This window comes from Gavia stellata, chromosome 9, assembly GCF_030936135.1.
Source record: "Gavia stellata isolate bGavSte3 chromosome 9, bGavSte3.hap2, whole genome shotgun sequence".
Taxonomy (NCBI): domain Eukaryota; kingdom Metazoa; phylum Chordata; class Aves; order Gaviiformes; family Gaviidae; genus Gavia; species Gavia stellata.
Genome location: NC_082602.1, coordinates 4,255,534 through 4,271,921, shown reverse-complemented (window position 1 = coordinate 4,271,921; position 16,388 = coordinate 4,255,534). Strand labels below are relative to the sequence as shown.

At 52.1% G+C, this 16,388-nt stretch overlaps 1 protein-coding gene across 1 annotated transcript in view; it reads right to left on the bottom strand.

Annotated features, from left to right (window-relative positions):
* The window catches only part of CDH23 (cadherin related 23), a 201,700-nt gene extending 186,082 nt beyond the window's left edge, over window positions 1–15,618 (bottom strand). The window contains exons 1-2 of the mRNA XM_059821557.1: window positions 15,591–15,618; window positions 11,394–11,471 (exon numbers count right to left, since the gene is read on the bottom strand). Of these exons, the coding sequence (XP_059677540.1) occupies window positions 11,394–11,471; window positions 15,591–15,618 (106 nt within the window). The remainder of the gene's footprint in view (window positions 1–11,393; window positions 11,472–15,590) is intronic.
* Between the last annotated feature and the right edge of the window lie 770 nt (window positions 15,619–16,388).

Below are 16,388 nucleotides of genomic sequence, written 5' to 3'. Positions count from 1 at the left end.
AAGCAAAGGGCAAGACTGGAAATGGAGGCATGAAATCACGCAGCCAGCAAACAGCTCGCTCAGTCCAACAGCTCCCTAAGCCAACGGCATGTTTCTGAGCAAAATTAAAAGAATCTGGATTCTTCTAACAAAAAAAACCCCGCAAATCAGCAAGTTATATTTAAAATGCTCCCTCTCCGCACCTTGCAAGCTTGCTCTGCAACAGGACAGGAATACGTTGTCTCTTCGTCCTCGAGGTGCAAAACAAGCAGCGTGTGAAGCAAAATTAAAAAACCACACCTCCAACTTACAACCCGGAATGCAAAAACCAAGCTCCTGGTTTAAAATCCAGGGAGGCAGTAGTACCCCTCCAGGAGACACCTTTTCTACCTGCCATCTGCCAGAAAACGGCTGCGAAGCGTCCCAGCGCCTGCGGGGCTCACCCTCCTCTGTCCCTCGCCATCAGGATCCTGCCAATTTTTATGGTTTCTGCAAGAGCATCCTGTTGCAGGATGATGATACCAGCTTCGGAATTTTTTTTCCTTCCCTTGCCCTCTCCAGTACGGAGCCTTAACTTATGACCATTTCCCCAACCCCACCAATACACGCTGGTAACAGCTTCTGGCTGATGTGCCTTCCACAACCCGTCGCTCCCAGCTCCGCACCCAACGGGACTGCAGACAGCATCCCCGGGGCTGCAACAGTTTTTCCAAGACAAAGAACATATATGCAGAAGCCAGGGAGTTTATTTGTTTTTCCACCCTAGGAAAGCTGCTTCAGGGACGGCGGAAGGATGGTGCTTTCTATGTGGTCCCTTTCAGTTACTCGCCCTACCTTCCCCCTACACCGAGTTTTACATCAGCGCTCTTTTATACAGAAATATTGTTTTATCCGGTAGGATGTGTTTAATGCGACGCGGCTGTCATACGGGAAAAGGTGTGTTTCAAGAATCGAGGCTTTCCGCAGTGCCGTTACTTATTTTATAGTCTTCTGCCATATCTATTTCTTCCCCTCTGTTTCCCAAAATCGTTAGTAACGACCATTAATATCTGCCTGTGAGAATGCTCCTCACTTCTCCCCACACCCCGAATCGTTAGTCTCCCTTGGACTTTCTACATTTTAAAGTCTTTTTTCCCCCTCCTATTTTCAAATTAACTGCTTGAAACTGAACAGCGGAGTAAGGAACGAAGCCCCATCACTGTTTGCACAAGAGTATTACATTCCATAATAACGATCTCTCGCCTCAAACCTAATAATCAATTAGAAAGAAAAAAGAAAGAGGTTCCTCCGTATTCAGGTACCCAGTTGCCCTCCTAATCGTGCGCACACAGAAAGACAGCCTACGTGATACGATACCGGAGCCTCAACAGGGCAGGCATTTGACAAACCCATGCAGATGAATGGAATAAAATTGAGTTACTAACCATTAAATGTCAAGTGTTTGAAATCTTTCCCCCTCGCGTAAAGAGCAATATTAATAAATCTTTACGAGAGGGAGCGCACGGAGCTTATTCACTCTTTTGACCACCGCTGCAAATTGAACAGATGTTTTCATTGAGTTGTCCAACAACGCTGCCTCCAGCTCCCCCCCCCCCCAAGTGGTTACAGTTAATTCAAAAGCCATCAATGTACGGGAACAGGCTGACAAGACGAACCAATTTATTAACTCCCCCTGCCAATCAAGCACATTAAGCCATTCAAAGGCAGAAGGGTGCATTAGCACGCGCCGGCGATAAATTGGTTTAATAGCCATGAGCTGGGGAGGGGATGGATTCGTGCGACAACATCGAGGTGCCCACCCTGCGTGTCCTGCGGTCCCCAAAATTGCAGAAACCGTGACAAAACAAGCTTCCCAAGAGGCAAGCCTGCCAGCCACGCTATCAGCACAGCCAGGGCAGTGCAATGCCTCCCAACACCCCAGCCCCAACCAGGGGATGCTCACCGGGATCACGGCAGTTTTCTGCATAGGCACTTCCCAACAGCAGGAGTTTTATTCCGCCACCTCAGCACCATAGCACATACATATGTTTCCAGAAAGGTTCTCTTCTACCTGCTTATTTTCATCCAGGAACGTGGTGGTTTTCCGTAATGAGGACTAGCTAAGTCAATTTTCACATTTTAATTGCTCAGATGATTTTGAGGCAGGTGAAAAGACCTTTTTTACCTTTTTGTTTGGGTTTTTTTGGTCTTTTATGATTTCTTTTACAAAACTGAACACCAGGAAGCAACAACTGCAAACTGGTATGGGGAGGGAAGAGCTTGAATTCTTCTTTTTTTAAAAGACAAAGTAATACTTCCATGGCGGCCAAAGTTTAATTAAAAGGTTCATTTTTCACAAGGCCAGAAGTCTGAAAGTTGTGTTAAAAAGAGTCAACTGGGGCTATGGTGGGATACCTTTTGCAGCAGCAAAGCGCCTCGAGCTGTTCCCCACCTCACCCGGCTGCCTTCGGAGCTGGATGCGTGCCTCTGCAGCATTCCATCGATAAACTTCGAACCGTGCAAGTGGCTGGGTGCCAGCCCATCTCAAACCCATCTATTCCCAGCACCCTTCGCCCGACGCACCTGCCGCTTCACCGCAGCCCCAGGCTGGATGGCGAAGCATGCCGAGATGCGAGAGCGTACTGCGTAACGCGCCATCGCTTTCCTCCAGCGTGGCATGGACTTCGCCTGAGCGTTGTGTAATGCGAGGCAATCACCCTGCCTCCTCTCACGTGGTTCTTGCTTTGCTCCTCAGTCAAGAAAATTAGCCAGAGAGCGGTGGAACAGATCCAGGTTGCAGAGATCTCGGATGAAAATGTGTGCAAACATAGAAGCAGGGGGTAATGGGGTATACTTCCCCCCCGCCACCCCCCCCCCCTTCCTTTTTTAAGCTCACACAACCCAAATACATCAAGTTGCTGATCTGGCAAAATGCACAAGCTTGTTTATCACTGTTTATGACCATGGCTTTTTCCTAAGAGGTCCCATTGATAGACTCAAAGTGAAAGCACAGCCCACCTTCCCCACCAAAACCAAAAATTATGAGTGTATGCATATGCAAGTATTTCCCTACAGTACAGGGAAATACTCTTGGCCCATAACACATTCCCTTAGAATATTAATACCTCCACAAAGATATACATATAGCCTCCAAATCTGAATATATACACACACACAGAGGCATATATACTTTTCCCCCCCAACCCGTGTTTTTTGCTTTACCAAGCTTGACTCATATTGTTATCCCTGCTGTATATCAGGTTTGTCACCCATGCTAATGCCTCCAACCAGCCAGGGAAAAGACCCAATTGAACCGAGCTGAGACGGTACTGACATCCAAGCCTGGACACTCCAAGGTAACAAGGAGTGCTCTGTCGAGCACAGCCCGATGCCCAGCATGAAGTCAGCCCACGAATGAAGCTCCCACAGACAGCCCTGTACAGACAATTAATGCTACTAAAGTCATCTCACACATAAGAATCACCCCAGACCTCATTACCACAAACCCACGTCTTCCTCCGTTTCTTTTGAAAGGGCTTAGCCCGCGTGCAAGGGCTCACGCACTCCAACGTGAAAGGTGGCGAGATCAAGCCTTCAAATGGTTTGATGAGGCAGTTACCAAAAGCAAGGTTACCCTGACATGTTAATTAGTCCATATTGCAAATATACTTTCTTCCTTCTCCCTCTCTCTCTTTCCCTTCTTAAACGTAAGCATTAACGTTATTGCCTATTAGCAAAGCAGATATGAAAGTTTAAGTGATTGATGAAGTGATTAATTTAATGACGCAGGGTTAAGGGGTTGGGGGAAGCTTTTTTCCTTAAGTTTCCTGATGTTGGGAATAACTAATTTTCTACCCTTAAGTTTTCATTAACCATGCTGTACTTTCTACAGCTCAACAAGTAATTTCATCAACGAGCCTTCTAAGGACAAACGACAGAAGAAGGGCTCAGGTTAGGAGAACTGAAATCCTCCTCTTAAAATACTCCTCAACTATCCTTGTTCATTAGGGTCGTTACCACACTTAGAAACAAGGCTGGTCCTTTGCAGAACACTCAAGAAGCCTGCAAATCCAGTTTTAAACAGTAAATAGCCATCTGATGACACATAATACTGCTTTCAAGTGATACTGAAGATGAAGGCAATGCTTCCCTTTCTAAAAGGAGAATATTCACACCCACTCTCAGCGATGCCCATAATGACGCTCGCGACGCAGATTTCCTATTCAAAAATATCTCAATCTCTCTCGCAGTCAGAGACTAGCATATTCCTCTGGAATTATCCTTTGTAAAAGGCCAAATCAATTCCGCTGGCTGCACACAGACATGTACCCCGCTGGGGTGATGGACACGTCTATGCTCGCACTGTCAGCCCAAAGGAGCACGCAGCTTCCACCCTTCGTACGGAAAACAGGCTGCACGTACCTGCTGTAACACCAGCCCCAAAGCCCGAAGCCGCTCGGAGCAAAGGCCGTTTGAAATAGCTGGGCTTCGCGCGCCTGCTGGGACGCACAGCCTTTTTGCTGATCGCTGACGGCACCAAATTCAGTCCAGCGGAGGGGATGGTTTTAACAGCAGAAAAAGCAATGCTTCCCCAGACCCTGCAAAGGTAGCAAACTACTTCTGGCCCTAGGAAGAGGAGTTGTTCCCCCCTCTCGTCCTTTTCTGAACCGGACAGATAACCTCAGGGGGACCCGCTCAGAGAAACGCAATGGGAAACATCCCAGGCTGGACCCCAGCCCAGATTTAACCCCTGCCAGTGTCCTCCACTGTGGTCTGTGGCTAAGAACATCCACCCAGCAGCAAACCAAGCAGTCTAGGGTCTACCTATGCTTGCCAACTCACCTTCTGCCTGCCAGATAACCACCAACAAAAAAAACTTTACCGGGTTTTTACCATCATGAAACCCTTGCCCCCACATCAGTGATAATGGAAGGGTGGCCAGTACACTTGCGGTGTGGTGCCCAAACTGTACCCAGCCACAGACTGACTTCCATCATGCACTGGCCCACTTGTTTTGCTATGCATTTGCCCTCCCACCTGGGGATTATTTACATACAGCAGCATAGCTTCACCATCAGCTGAAGCTGATCGGAGGCAACGCGACGGCAAAGGCATAGCCTGCCCCTGCCCTCCTGCATCATCTTGTCTCCTCTGACTTATATGTCCACCTGATCTTGCAGCTCTACCATCAGCTGGGCCTAAATGCTGGTCTAGCTGAAAACGAGCTTTACAGACTAGAAGAAAAAAGAAAAATCTGTGAACAAACAGATGCTAGCTGTACCCTAAACACGTAGTGCTGGTAACCGGGCTGGGGAAAGGTCCTGGGGCTGTTGCAGTCTCACCTTCCTCCCACTTGCACATGCCCACCTTGCCTTCCTGAAAGGGTATTAGCTTTTCTTTGGAGCATTTTTGGGGCTGTTTCAGCAAGCTAATCCCTGCCCAAAAAAATACAGGGACAGTTTTCCCGGCTAACTCGGCGGTTGTGAAGAGCTCAGCACAGCCCTGGCTGCAGGGAGGGCAGTAACGCATGGCTGGAGCCGGCGAAGCTGGACGGAGGCTTGACCACCGCACAACCACCTTGGATGGAGCACCTCGAAAGGTAAGGCAGGTGGGATCTTTAATCAGACCAAACACAGGCACAGACACCCTTCCCCACAAATTCAGCCACGGGAGGGAAGTGCCCAGCAGCACCAGCGTGAAGAGAGCACGGCCACTGCTTTAACTCGCATTTCTTACAAACAAGTAGGCTTTCCCAAGCTCACCATCCACGCTACTACCAATGCCACCGCATTTGCCAAAAGTATCTTCTGACTTGCCAGGTTTTGCTAGAAGCCAGCCTACTGCGTATCATTCGCAAAGGCTCTCGCACTGCCCAGGGCTGCCAAGGCACCCTGTGCTGCCTTGGCCCTTTCAGGAGTCAACCCGAGCTTTAAAGCCATCCTCTGCTGCTCTTCTGAGTCACACCTCCTTAGGACCCACTTAGCACCTCATTAACAGTATGCCCACAATGCTTTCTGGTCTTGCCACCGTGACTTTTAACCCTGCGGTGCACAGAGATTAATTTAATTTTTTCTTTTTAGCTTTAGTATTTAATTTTGAGTAAGGGGGACACAACAGCAGATATGCTAGGGCAGCCCCCCCCCGGGCTCCAGCAGTAGCTGCATGCTCCCGCCAGCAAGGAGGGAGGCCAGGAGACACCAAAGGAAAAAGGGTCCCGTGCTCAGATGCCCACGGTCCCCGCTCCAAAGCTGTCCCCAACAGATGGCCCACAAGCCTCCTGCATGGATATCTGGCCCAGATGGCTCTGAAACAATTTAATCAGTCCAGAAGTATGCAGAAACCAGAGAGCCAGCACTTTTTTTTTCCTTCCAGTGATGCATTAGGCAAGTGCCATCACAGAGGAGCCCAGCCACCGCAGATGCCTACAGCTGTGGGATCAAACGAGCAGGCAGGGTTTAGCCGAGACAGCCCGTGCTCAATCACACGCAGATAACCATATCTTCAGTAGCAGCTTGAAATGGCCCAGCACCCCCGGGGACCTTACCCGGGTGCCAGAGCATCTGGCTGCCCAGGACCAGAGCACTGCAGTGAAAGGCCGTGGCAGAAGAGATGATTGCCTTGGAAACTACAGATACAGCCCACAGAAGATGGCAGCCTTCCCTGCCTGGAGAAGAAAAGCCCTCTGGCTTGGTCCTTGCCTAGGATGGAGAATCAAGTCAAGTCATCCACAAGTATCAGAGGGATACGCTGCCTCGGACCCACGTGTGGAGTTACCAGCGAGCACCCTGCCACTGCCTGCTAAATACCAAGTTCCTCTTCCAGTCCTCTTGGGAAATAAGTCTCCATCCCAGAAAGCCCTGGAAGGCAAGAGGCAACACATCAACCTAAATACTTTAATCACCACCAGCCAACAAAGTACACCTACACTGCAGCGGTGCTCCCCTATCCCCGGCCCCTCTCAGGCTGCAACAACTTGGGGTGCACAGTAACAGCCCCAACTCCATGGGTAATGTCCACTATGGCCCATTCTGGTGAAGTAGGTCTCATAAAGAGCAAGGTTCAGCTCTGCCCCTCAGAACTTGGTGGAGAAACATCCATATATTTCGGAGTCCCTTAGCTGGTGTGAGTTTCCCCAGAAAAAAATGGGCTTTCCTCTCAAATTCCTCGTGCCTTCTCCTGCAAGCGGAGGAGACGGTCTGCTCAACGTAGCCTGCTCTGGAAGGGCTCCAGCTTGCCCTGGGAAAGCGTAAACTGAGTTCCCCACTGCAGCAAGTCAAACCACACCATCAGAAATTTGTCAGGCAGCAAAGCTCTCCTATTCAGTGCCACGAGCCAGACTGGGATCCTTGAGCGTCCAACAGCACGGGCAACAGACAGCTAGGTGCCCGAGCGAGACTGCTTCCACGTGCGTGCACCCCGGCAGAATTCATGACTCTGTCAATGCCACCAAGAGATTTGGGTGTCTCCAGCAATCACCCTCTCTTCTGCTATATTTAACCAAAATTCCTGCAACAGCGTTTGGAAGTGATCATCTTCAAGTCCCCAAATGAGCAGGGTTTTTTGGAAGCTCACAAAGGCATACCCACCCTGTTCCCAAAACACGGGCTATTTACGGTGTGCTTACCAGCTCAGCAAAAGTTGCACATAGCAAAGAGGGGCAGAAGCAACCCGTAAAATTCCCCATCAGTCACCTGCCTTGCTTTCTGAGCGCGGTGAACCCAGGGGATGGAGAGCACAGCCCGTACCTCCTGGGAGAGGCGTACAGCTGAAGGGAAGGAACAAGGGAGCTTTGAGGACAAAGCACAGCCCCACCCCTTGCACGCACACTCCTGTGCTTTCAGCCCCTCTCTGCCTCCTGTCAACATGCACGTCCCCACTTCCTCGCGGGTGCTGTGCTCAGCATCCCCCGGCCACCCGTACCTCCACATCACGGTGGCACCGAGCTGCTGAGTCAGGGAGCACGCAAGGTCTTCAGCCCAAAAACCCTGCACCCAGCCAGGCTGCGAGTGCTGAGCCAGCACCGCTCGGGGCTGTCACTCACTAGCAGCCCCGACCATCAGACTTGCTCAGTCAGAGCTTCTCCTTGGCCCCACGCAGTCACGGGTTAACAAGCGGGAGGAGATGCTGAGGCAGTCAACTTTGGGGGACCTGGGGCTGAGCATCCCACCAGGCGCTGGAGGCATCCCGGTGATGCTCACAGGAGAGCATCCCAGCGGGGCGGAGAGCCGAGAGCCTCAGCTGCACGCTCTCCTGCCCAGAAATAACTAAGGGAATCAAATAGCAGGCAGCCTTGGCAGAAGCCCCGGGGGAGCCCGGCCTCCCCACCTGCCAACCATTCCAGGTGCCTTTCCCAGCTCTGCAGCCTTCGCCGGCATCTTCTCCCACTCACATTGCCCGGGGGGTGGTCAAGCCTTGCAACTAAATCCTGGCGGGTTCCCCCCCTGTTGAGCACCGCTCAACCTCAGCGGGCTTTACAGAGGAGATCAGTCCTCCAAATTTAGTCTCCTCTCCCAGTTTTGAGCAGGGCATGCAGGACCAAGCTCTGATGGGAAGGAGGGATGTGTTGTCCCCAGCCCGCCCAGGGGACCGTGCCCCTGACACGGCATGGCCCGAGGGCACAGCCAAGTGCCTGCTATCCGCTTGGCTTCAACAATTAAAGCATTTCCCACTCTTTTAAGACAACATTATTCCAGTGATGCTAAAATGTTATCGCTAGGATGAAGGGAAAGTAGAATTACACTCGTCTGAATAGCCTCTTTTGTCATGCGTTTTGCAAGGCGTTGAGGCATGAAAGCTTTCAGAGAAACTCGGCTGAATCCAAGCTAGGTGGTTATAAGGCTAGTTACAGACCCGACATGACTGATCATCTTCATTTTCCCATTCCTGTCCTGCATACAGCAAATCCATTTGCTGGGCAATTAGACTCCAGTCATTACATTATGCTAAGACGACGTTCCTTTTGCAGCGGGGAGGACCCCAACCAAGAGAAACCACGAGCACTGCCCGCCCATCCCCGCTTGCCGACAACTCCAGGGCTACAGGCAACCCCACCTGCAGCAATGCCACCTCCCCGGCATGCCGGTGGGCATCGCACCTCGCCAGAGACCCCCAGCAACTCACCCGGCATCAATAGCCACGCCGCTCGCCCTTACCCACAGCCCTCTAAAAGGTTTGGGATTAAAGGAAATGGCCCTTGGAATGATTTTGCTTGAGGCAGCGAGCAGCGCAATGAAGACGGACAGTCCCTCTCCTGCAAAGTCTCCTTCTAAGGGCTGTTAACCAGCCCGTACTTCTGCTTTCGGAGTAAAACACACCACGATCCGGCTACCGGCAGCTGACATGGGCTCTCCCAGTGTCCCACCTCACCCGTGCCACTGCAGCCCAACCGGTCGTTATCCCTCCTCCTCAGGCATCTCCCCCCTTCTCCTGCAAACGTCTTCCCCGGCCCCTTCAACCGCCTTTCGCCTTCCTCAGGCTCACGTTTCCTATTCCCTCCGCGCGCGTGTGCACGTGCGCGTTCCATTACTTCTGGGTGAAATAACTGACTAGAGGGCCAGTCCACCTGAAAATTGCTCTCCCCGGACCTAAATGAAACAGATGGGCATTGATGATGTTTTGGGAGAAATTAATCAGCCTGGACCAGCGGCAGCGCCAGCAGCTCCCTCGGCCCAATCTCGCCTAATGAATTCCGAGCTCTCTGTCTTAATAGCTCCTGACAAGACTAATTTACTCTTGTAAGTGATTAGAGGGGGAATGATCTCTTAATTGTTGCTTAAGATTCCTTTCGGCAGGGCAGGCAGCAAGCAGGGACTGCTCGCTTTGGGACTACGTAAGGCAGCGCCCGGGGATGCCGTAGGGAGGGGAGGAAGGGGCTGCACAGGGGCGGTCACCCAACGCCACGGTGATGGGCACTTCTAACAGACCCCCAAAAAGGAGCTGGGTTTTTTCTAGCTAAGAGGCACCGTATACAGTTCTGCTGCTCACACCCCCCAGTCAGGATAGGAAAGGTGTTTCCCGACGATGCTTTTGTTTTTATACATTAATAAGCCTAACTCAGAAAACACCTACGAACAGCAGAAAACACAGAAATGCTGTTTCTCAACACTTTCAAGGCTGACATTTCCCTCCGGTGCATCTGGAAACAAAATCCCAAGGTGCCAATATTCTTAAGAGTGAATTTCATTTCTGTACAGTGTAATACAAAGTTTAAAAAAAAAATTCAACCCCCAAAGTAATTCCAAGCACAATTTTACTCATACAATATCTCAGTGGAAAGCAGACTGTCACAAGTCTTCCCCCATTTTCTGCCAAAATAGAAGTTCAGTCCAATTCCCACAAGGTATTTCAAGCTCAAGTACTTCGAGAACGGCGTACTTGGTGAGGAAGCATTGCCATTAAGCTGTTCCCAACCAGCTCTCGCATAGCTGCTTCCTTCTCTGGGGCAAATTCAGCACCCTGTGCGTTTGCGGGGACACCGGCAACGGAGGGGCGGGGGGCATACAGCCAGCAAAGCAAAGAAACCAGGTGTGAAGCGACCTGTAAGGGGTGGGCTCGCTGAAGTAGGCGGGGAAAAAATGACTCAGATGCAAGTTATTGAGGTAGAAAAAATTAGAGAAAAATTACAATGAAGTCAGGTCCTTCCTTTCCTTACATTGCTCACAGCTTGCCTTCTGCGGCGCTGTGAGTAAAGGCACCTGAGCAGCAGTTCTCAGTATTATTTCCCATTGCGAATAAACCTGAGCATCGCTTCAAAACAAAACTCCCCAAGCAGACGGCTGCAGCTCCAGCAAGCCTTCTCCCGAGGACGCATCGCTGCGGAGAGCTCAGCTACCACCCAGAAGCTTCCACACCATCTATCCAAGACACCACCAAGACTCCCCATCCTGCCTCCTTGCTCAGACACCACCCCAAACCCCACCAGCGAGACACAGTGGGCTGCAAGAGATGCACCCATGGGGACGCCCAAGAAGAGACAGAAGCCTCAGCTGGAAGCCCTGGTTGAGCTGAGCAGTCACTAGAGGAGACCTCTCCAGAGTCCTCCAACCCTTGACAGCTCCGCTGACGACTTAGGTGTGGCGAGAGCATTTTTTTAAGGAGGCTGCTGCTCGGGTTGCATGGTTGAAGGCGGCAGTAGATGTGAGAAGGGGCCTCCGTAGCCTCCATCCCAGCCGCCCTCCACTCCCAATCGATTCCTCCCGCATTAAAAGCCAGTCACGAGCCCTGATTGAAGAGCACAAGTTTAATGGACTGAGAGCCTGGAAAGAGGCCGAGAATGACCGGGTCGATTTCTGCATTTACTAAAAACCGATCCCTAGCTAAATAAAGAAAGAAAAATAAGCTACATCTGTCAATCAAAAGAAAAGCATTTCTTTCACCATTTTCCATTAAGGGGTCGGCAGCAGCAGACCCCCTGCCCACAGGCACACCCCACTTACCCACGGGAGTATCCTCGTTGATCAGCAGGTAGGTGTCGAAGAAGTAGTTTATGAAGTACGGCAGCCGATTGCCCCAACCTGGGAAGAGGACAGAAGCAAGGCATTATTTCCCTGGCACGTCGGGCAAGGGCCAGCACAGCCAGGAGAGGCTCGGGGGACAGAGAGATGCACACTTGCTGCTTGGCATCGTGATGGAGAGGGGTACCCCTGAAATGAGGGCTAACAGGAGGACAGAGAGCATCGCACGGTCCCCCATAGAAGCTGGTTGGGGAGCCACTTCCCTCCACCCGCCTTCCTTTTTTCAGTATTTTCTTTTGCAGGGTGGAGGCAGAGGGGAAGCCAACAGCTCGGCGACCAGGAACATCAATTATTGTTTTAGCGCATGATTAATACCTTCGCTTTGTTCCCACGGTTGAGAGCCTTTCGCCTTGTCAGCCATCCCAGCAAAACCCGGTGCGCCTCCCCTCTCCCATCACCCGATTGCCTTTCCCTCTAATTGCCTCCTTTCACCTTTAATAACCAGGCTCACTTCTTTCGACTCCCTTTTTACGGAGCTGGAAGCTCTCGAGCCTGCCCCTGGACCGCAGCGCCCTGTACCGCAGCCTCATTAGGTGACAGAGTCAAGTGCAGAGCACGTACGAGAACGATGACCGCAGCCTGAACCGGGGAAAAAGTCAACCAGGAAAGATTTACCATTCGAGGGATGCAGGGAAAGAGGTACCGGGAGAGAAACAGAATGATTTTCCACGAAGGTTTGGTGTGGCGTTGCCCGGGCTGCGTCTGAGGGATGGGTTTTCCTCGATACGCAGCCGGAGCCGCCCAAGCCTGCGGGCTTTAAGAAATGCAGTTCGGCTTCCAGGCATCAAAAACAGGGCTGCGCATGGGGAAGCGGAGCTTTCAACTGGTCCGGCCAAGATAGTTCATGCCCATTGATGGGGAGTCCCAGGAGCCAGTCCCAGGAGGGGAAGAGGCAGGAGCAACGTCCCAAGCGCAGCCCCTGGCAAGGAGGCTCGCTGGAAGCCGTGAGGCAGCGCTTCCCCCACTGTGATCCCTCGTAACTGCCTTTGGTTTGAGCCGAGCCAAAACCCAAGATCGTGCAAGTATAAAAAAATTGCCAGCGAAGCGGCAGGGTGACAGCCCCTCGCAAACCCCCACCACACCGGACGCAGATCCAAGCCAGGTTCCTTCAACACGGCCATTAGAGCATCACCTCCCTCCTTACCCCAACCCTGCTGCAACAGCAAAGACACTGCTTCAGGCAAAGGCATAGCAAAGCCCGGATGAGATCAGGGGTCCAGGTTTCCTTCCTAACCGTGCTACTCTTTGCCACCACCTTCATGCCCTGTGCTTCAGCATCCCACCTTAAGAAAGGAGAACCAGACCATATTCAGCATCCTCTTCATCTACCCAAGATGAAGGAGGGAGATGATCCCAAGACCTTTTGGGCGCCGGTCCCAGCTGTGCTCATGCACAAACCTGCTTAGCACCCGTGGGAAACCTGCTCGGGGGTGGCATGGGCATGGGAGGGGGGAGCAGCCTGGGCTCCCTCCGTAACAAGACAGGGATTTTCAGCACTGCCCTCTTTCCTGAGGCACCAGGTTTGTTAACCACCTCGAGAAGTGGGAAAGCACTAGAGGCAGCGCTCTTGCAAAGGCACATTTAAATCTCAGCCTCTGGAGTTGAGTATCTGGAAAGAAAATGAGAAGGACCCCGACAAAATGGGTTATTTAGAACTACTGGCATCTCTGGAGGCTTCAAAGCACACTCATACCAGGCTGCCATGCCAGGGCCGGCAGGCTTTGAAAGGGGCAGATGAGGCTACAACAGACCAAGCAGCCCTTCCCGCAGGGGACTCGCTTCTGCAAACCCTTCTATTTCAAAATATATCTCTTAACACCACTGGTATACTAAAAATAAGTTGCATCTTCCAAATCCAGCTGTATCAGGTGCCGGGAGGCATTCAAACCACCAGTCTGCAAGCACACAGGATCCATGTGTTAAGAGAGGAGTGTGCCCGGCACCTGAGAGCTGGGGAAAGCTGAAGGAGGGTCTGGAGGCAGGACTCTGCTTTGGCCTGCAAATCCCAGGACAAATCCCAAATCCCAGCATTCAGAAGGGCAGTGCGCAATGGCAGGGGATGAAGAGAGAGAGTCTGAAGGATAGAAAAACGTAGGTCAAGAGATGCACGCTATGCTGAATGGAAACCATCCCCCAAAATATAAACAAAAGGAATGCTGTGGCTGAAGCCACAGCCCCATCAGCCCCATCCCACCTCAACACTCGCGTCCCAACCACAGCTATTTCCCGCTCCCCCGCAGCCCAGCCCACTGCCGAGGGCTGCATCCTTGGGGCACCTTCAGCAACCTTCTCCCCATCTCAGATGGGGCCGTAAGCTCTTACCCTCATAACCTGGCTGCTGTCAAAAGGTGCCTAGCCAGCCTGTGAAACACCAGTCTCCCACACATATGTCCTGCCACCTAGTCTAGGATGGCCAGAAGTTTTCCTTTCACATTTAATTCGGGACTGTCAACATTTTCTTGGCTTTGGGCACGCCACTCCTTTCACAGAAATTCATTCGGGATTCACAGCCGCACACCACATAGCCTGAAGGCAAGTTCACGCTTTCCCAAAGGCATCGCTGTGAACAAGCCATCATCTGTGGCTTCATCTCGTGGATCATCAGCTGGATTTTCCTTCTGCAAGACTGCTGCTATCACCCAGCGATACCCTGGGATATACCATCACGGTATCTCTCAACACGGCTCTCGCTTGTGGTCCCCCAGCAAGGTGCACGGCAGAAAACCACCACTTCCACCACACACTTGTGACCCTTTATTCCTCCTTCAGGTGCTACCAACAGGCTCCAAGGGATCACGATCACCATTGTTTTGACGCGCTGGGAGACTTTTCTTCCTTGTATGCGTCTTCCACGCCTGCTCCACATTATTCCTGTAAAACCTGCTGCCTCTTAGCCCTTCAGAGTCAATACTCATGTCCTTGGCCATCGCTGATGCAAGAGCATGGTAATCACGGAGCCGTTCTTCTAGCTGGCATCCCTTGGTCCCTCCTAACCTGAGATGATGAAGGTCTCTACCCATCTCTGGTGACCGCAGCAGTTAGCTGGGTAGGAGCAGGCAGACTCCACTGCCATGCCAGAGCTAAACCATCCTCTTCCAAACACACCCAGCCCGCTCGTTCTGCACTTCTGCACTCACCCTACCAAATTGCTTCGCCAGTCTTCCAGGAGAGGAGCTCCACCACCCGCAGCCTCCAGGACATACGGCAGGGCATCCACGCACCTCTCCTCCCAATCCCAGGCACAAGCCCTGTGCCAGAGCTCGCTTATCGAGGGCAGGCACTCCTCGGGGAGATGACAACCAAGCCCTGGGCAGGGCAGGTTTAGGGGAGAGGGGCCGATGCACTGCTGACCTGCAAGCCTCCAAATCCCCGTTTCCCTGCGCTGCCTCTCCGAGGCTTTGCAGCTTGCTCTTGCCTATCCGCTGTGTCCAGCCAGGCACCCGGAGCAGGGCTGTGCACACACCAGCTATAGGTGCTGCGACCGACCGCGCAGGGAGGGATGAAGGAGAAAGTCCCCAGCCAGCCAAGCAAAACCCACCATCCCACCTCCAATGGGATGTACCGGACCACTCGCGGCAAGCAATCTCTCCGGGGGGCAAGTTTTAGGAGGCTCAGACTGGGGCAAAAGACTCACTGGGTTGTCTTTTTTTTTTTTTTTTACTTATTTTTTCCCCTTCCAGAGGAGTGACAGGGCAGTTAACTGGTGAGGCTATACTTGATCCAATACGACACCAGAGGGAGATTGACTGCGCTTGTCAGTCACAGCTAATGTCATCCACAGACCGCTTAATCAGGCTGCCAATCTGGGCAAGCCATCTCGAGGCTTTGGTGGGGGGGGGGGGGGGGAAGGAAAAAAAAAAAGCCTTTATTCCAAAGGGCACAGTGCTATCAAACGGACACATGCTCACTGCAGTTTATCAGCAAGTGCCACACAGGCACGCACCCCCCCAGCCTCCCTCTCCCCCCCAGCACCCAGGGGCTTTAGCCCATTCATGCAACAATCCCAATTTTCACGGGGCTTTGCTGTATGTTTACATTCCTTATGCATCCCGGGATATGCCAAAGCCCGGCCCAAGAGGCACATTGGCTGCACCAGAAGGCAGTTGTCCCAGGCTGGACCCCACGTCCCCGGGAAGACCAAGAGCATCAGGTGGTGGGAGGAACGCTGACCACGGAGGGTCTGCCTGCCCAAAGCCCTACCCTTCCCCTCCAGCTGGAATTAGAAACGAGGTTTTGCAGCTCGGAGAGGAGTTATTTCCCACATAGTATATATTAAAGCACAGTTCAGGTAGTAATTCTGCCGCTGAAAGCACAGGGAGAGCCCTGCCAGTAATACCTCCGCCGTCGAACAGCTAACAAGCTTCTGGTTTGCATCCTTGCCTTGTGTCAGCTCCCTCTAGTTTCCTTTAGGTTTTATTTACATAAAATGACCTAACACTGTGTCTATCGCCAGGTCCACCACCAGCTTTGACTTCATGAACCCACATCTGGAAGTTGCCAAGGTCTTCCCATGGAGATAAACCAGGAGCATCTGCCACCCTTGGGTTCACCAGCGCTTTCTCCTCCTCATCCAAGCCTCTTTCCAGTCCCACCACTCTCTCCCAGGAAGGGCCATCAGATGCCACATATGCCCTTTTACTGACTGCAGGAAAAGCGGCTGCATAGGAGCAGAACACGCAGGTCCCCAGGACTGCATGCGATGGAGATGGGTGGTCTGCTTACCCGTACCATCCACATCTCCCCATCACCACAGCGATGCTGCTCTGCCTTTAGATATTCACCAGGAGGCCCCAAACGCAGCAAATATTACCCTTGTACCTTGCAAACATGAGACCCGAGCAGGGAGAGTGGTGGGAGGAGAAGAGCACGGCACTGGACAGACAGACGACTTACCCGGAGAGACCAGCTCCAGGAGCA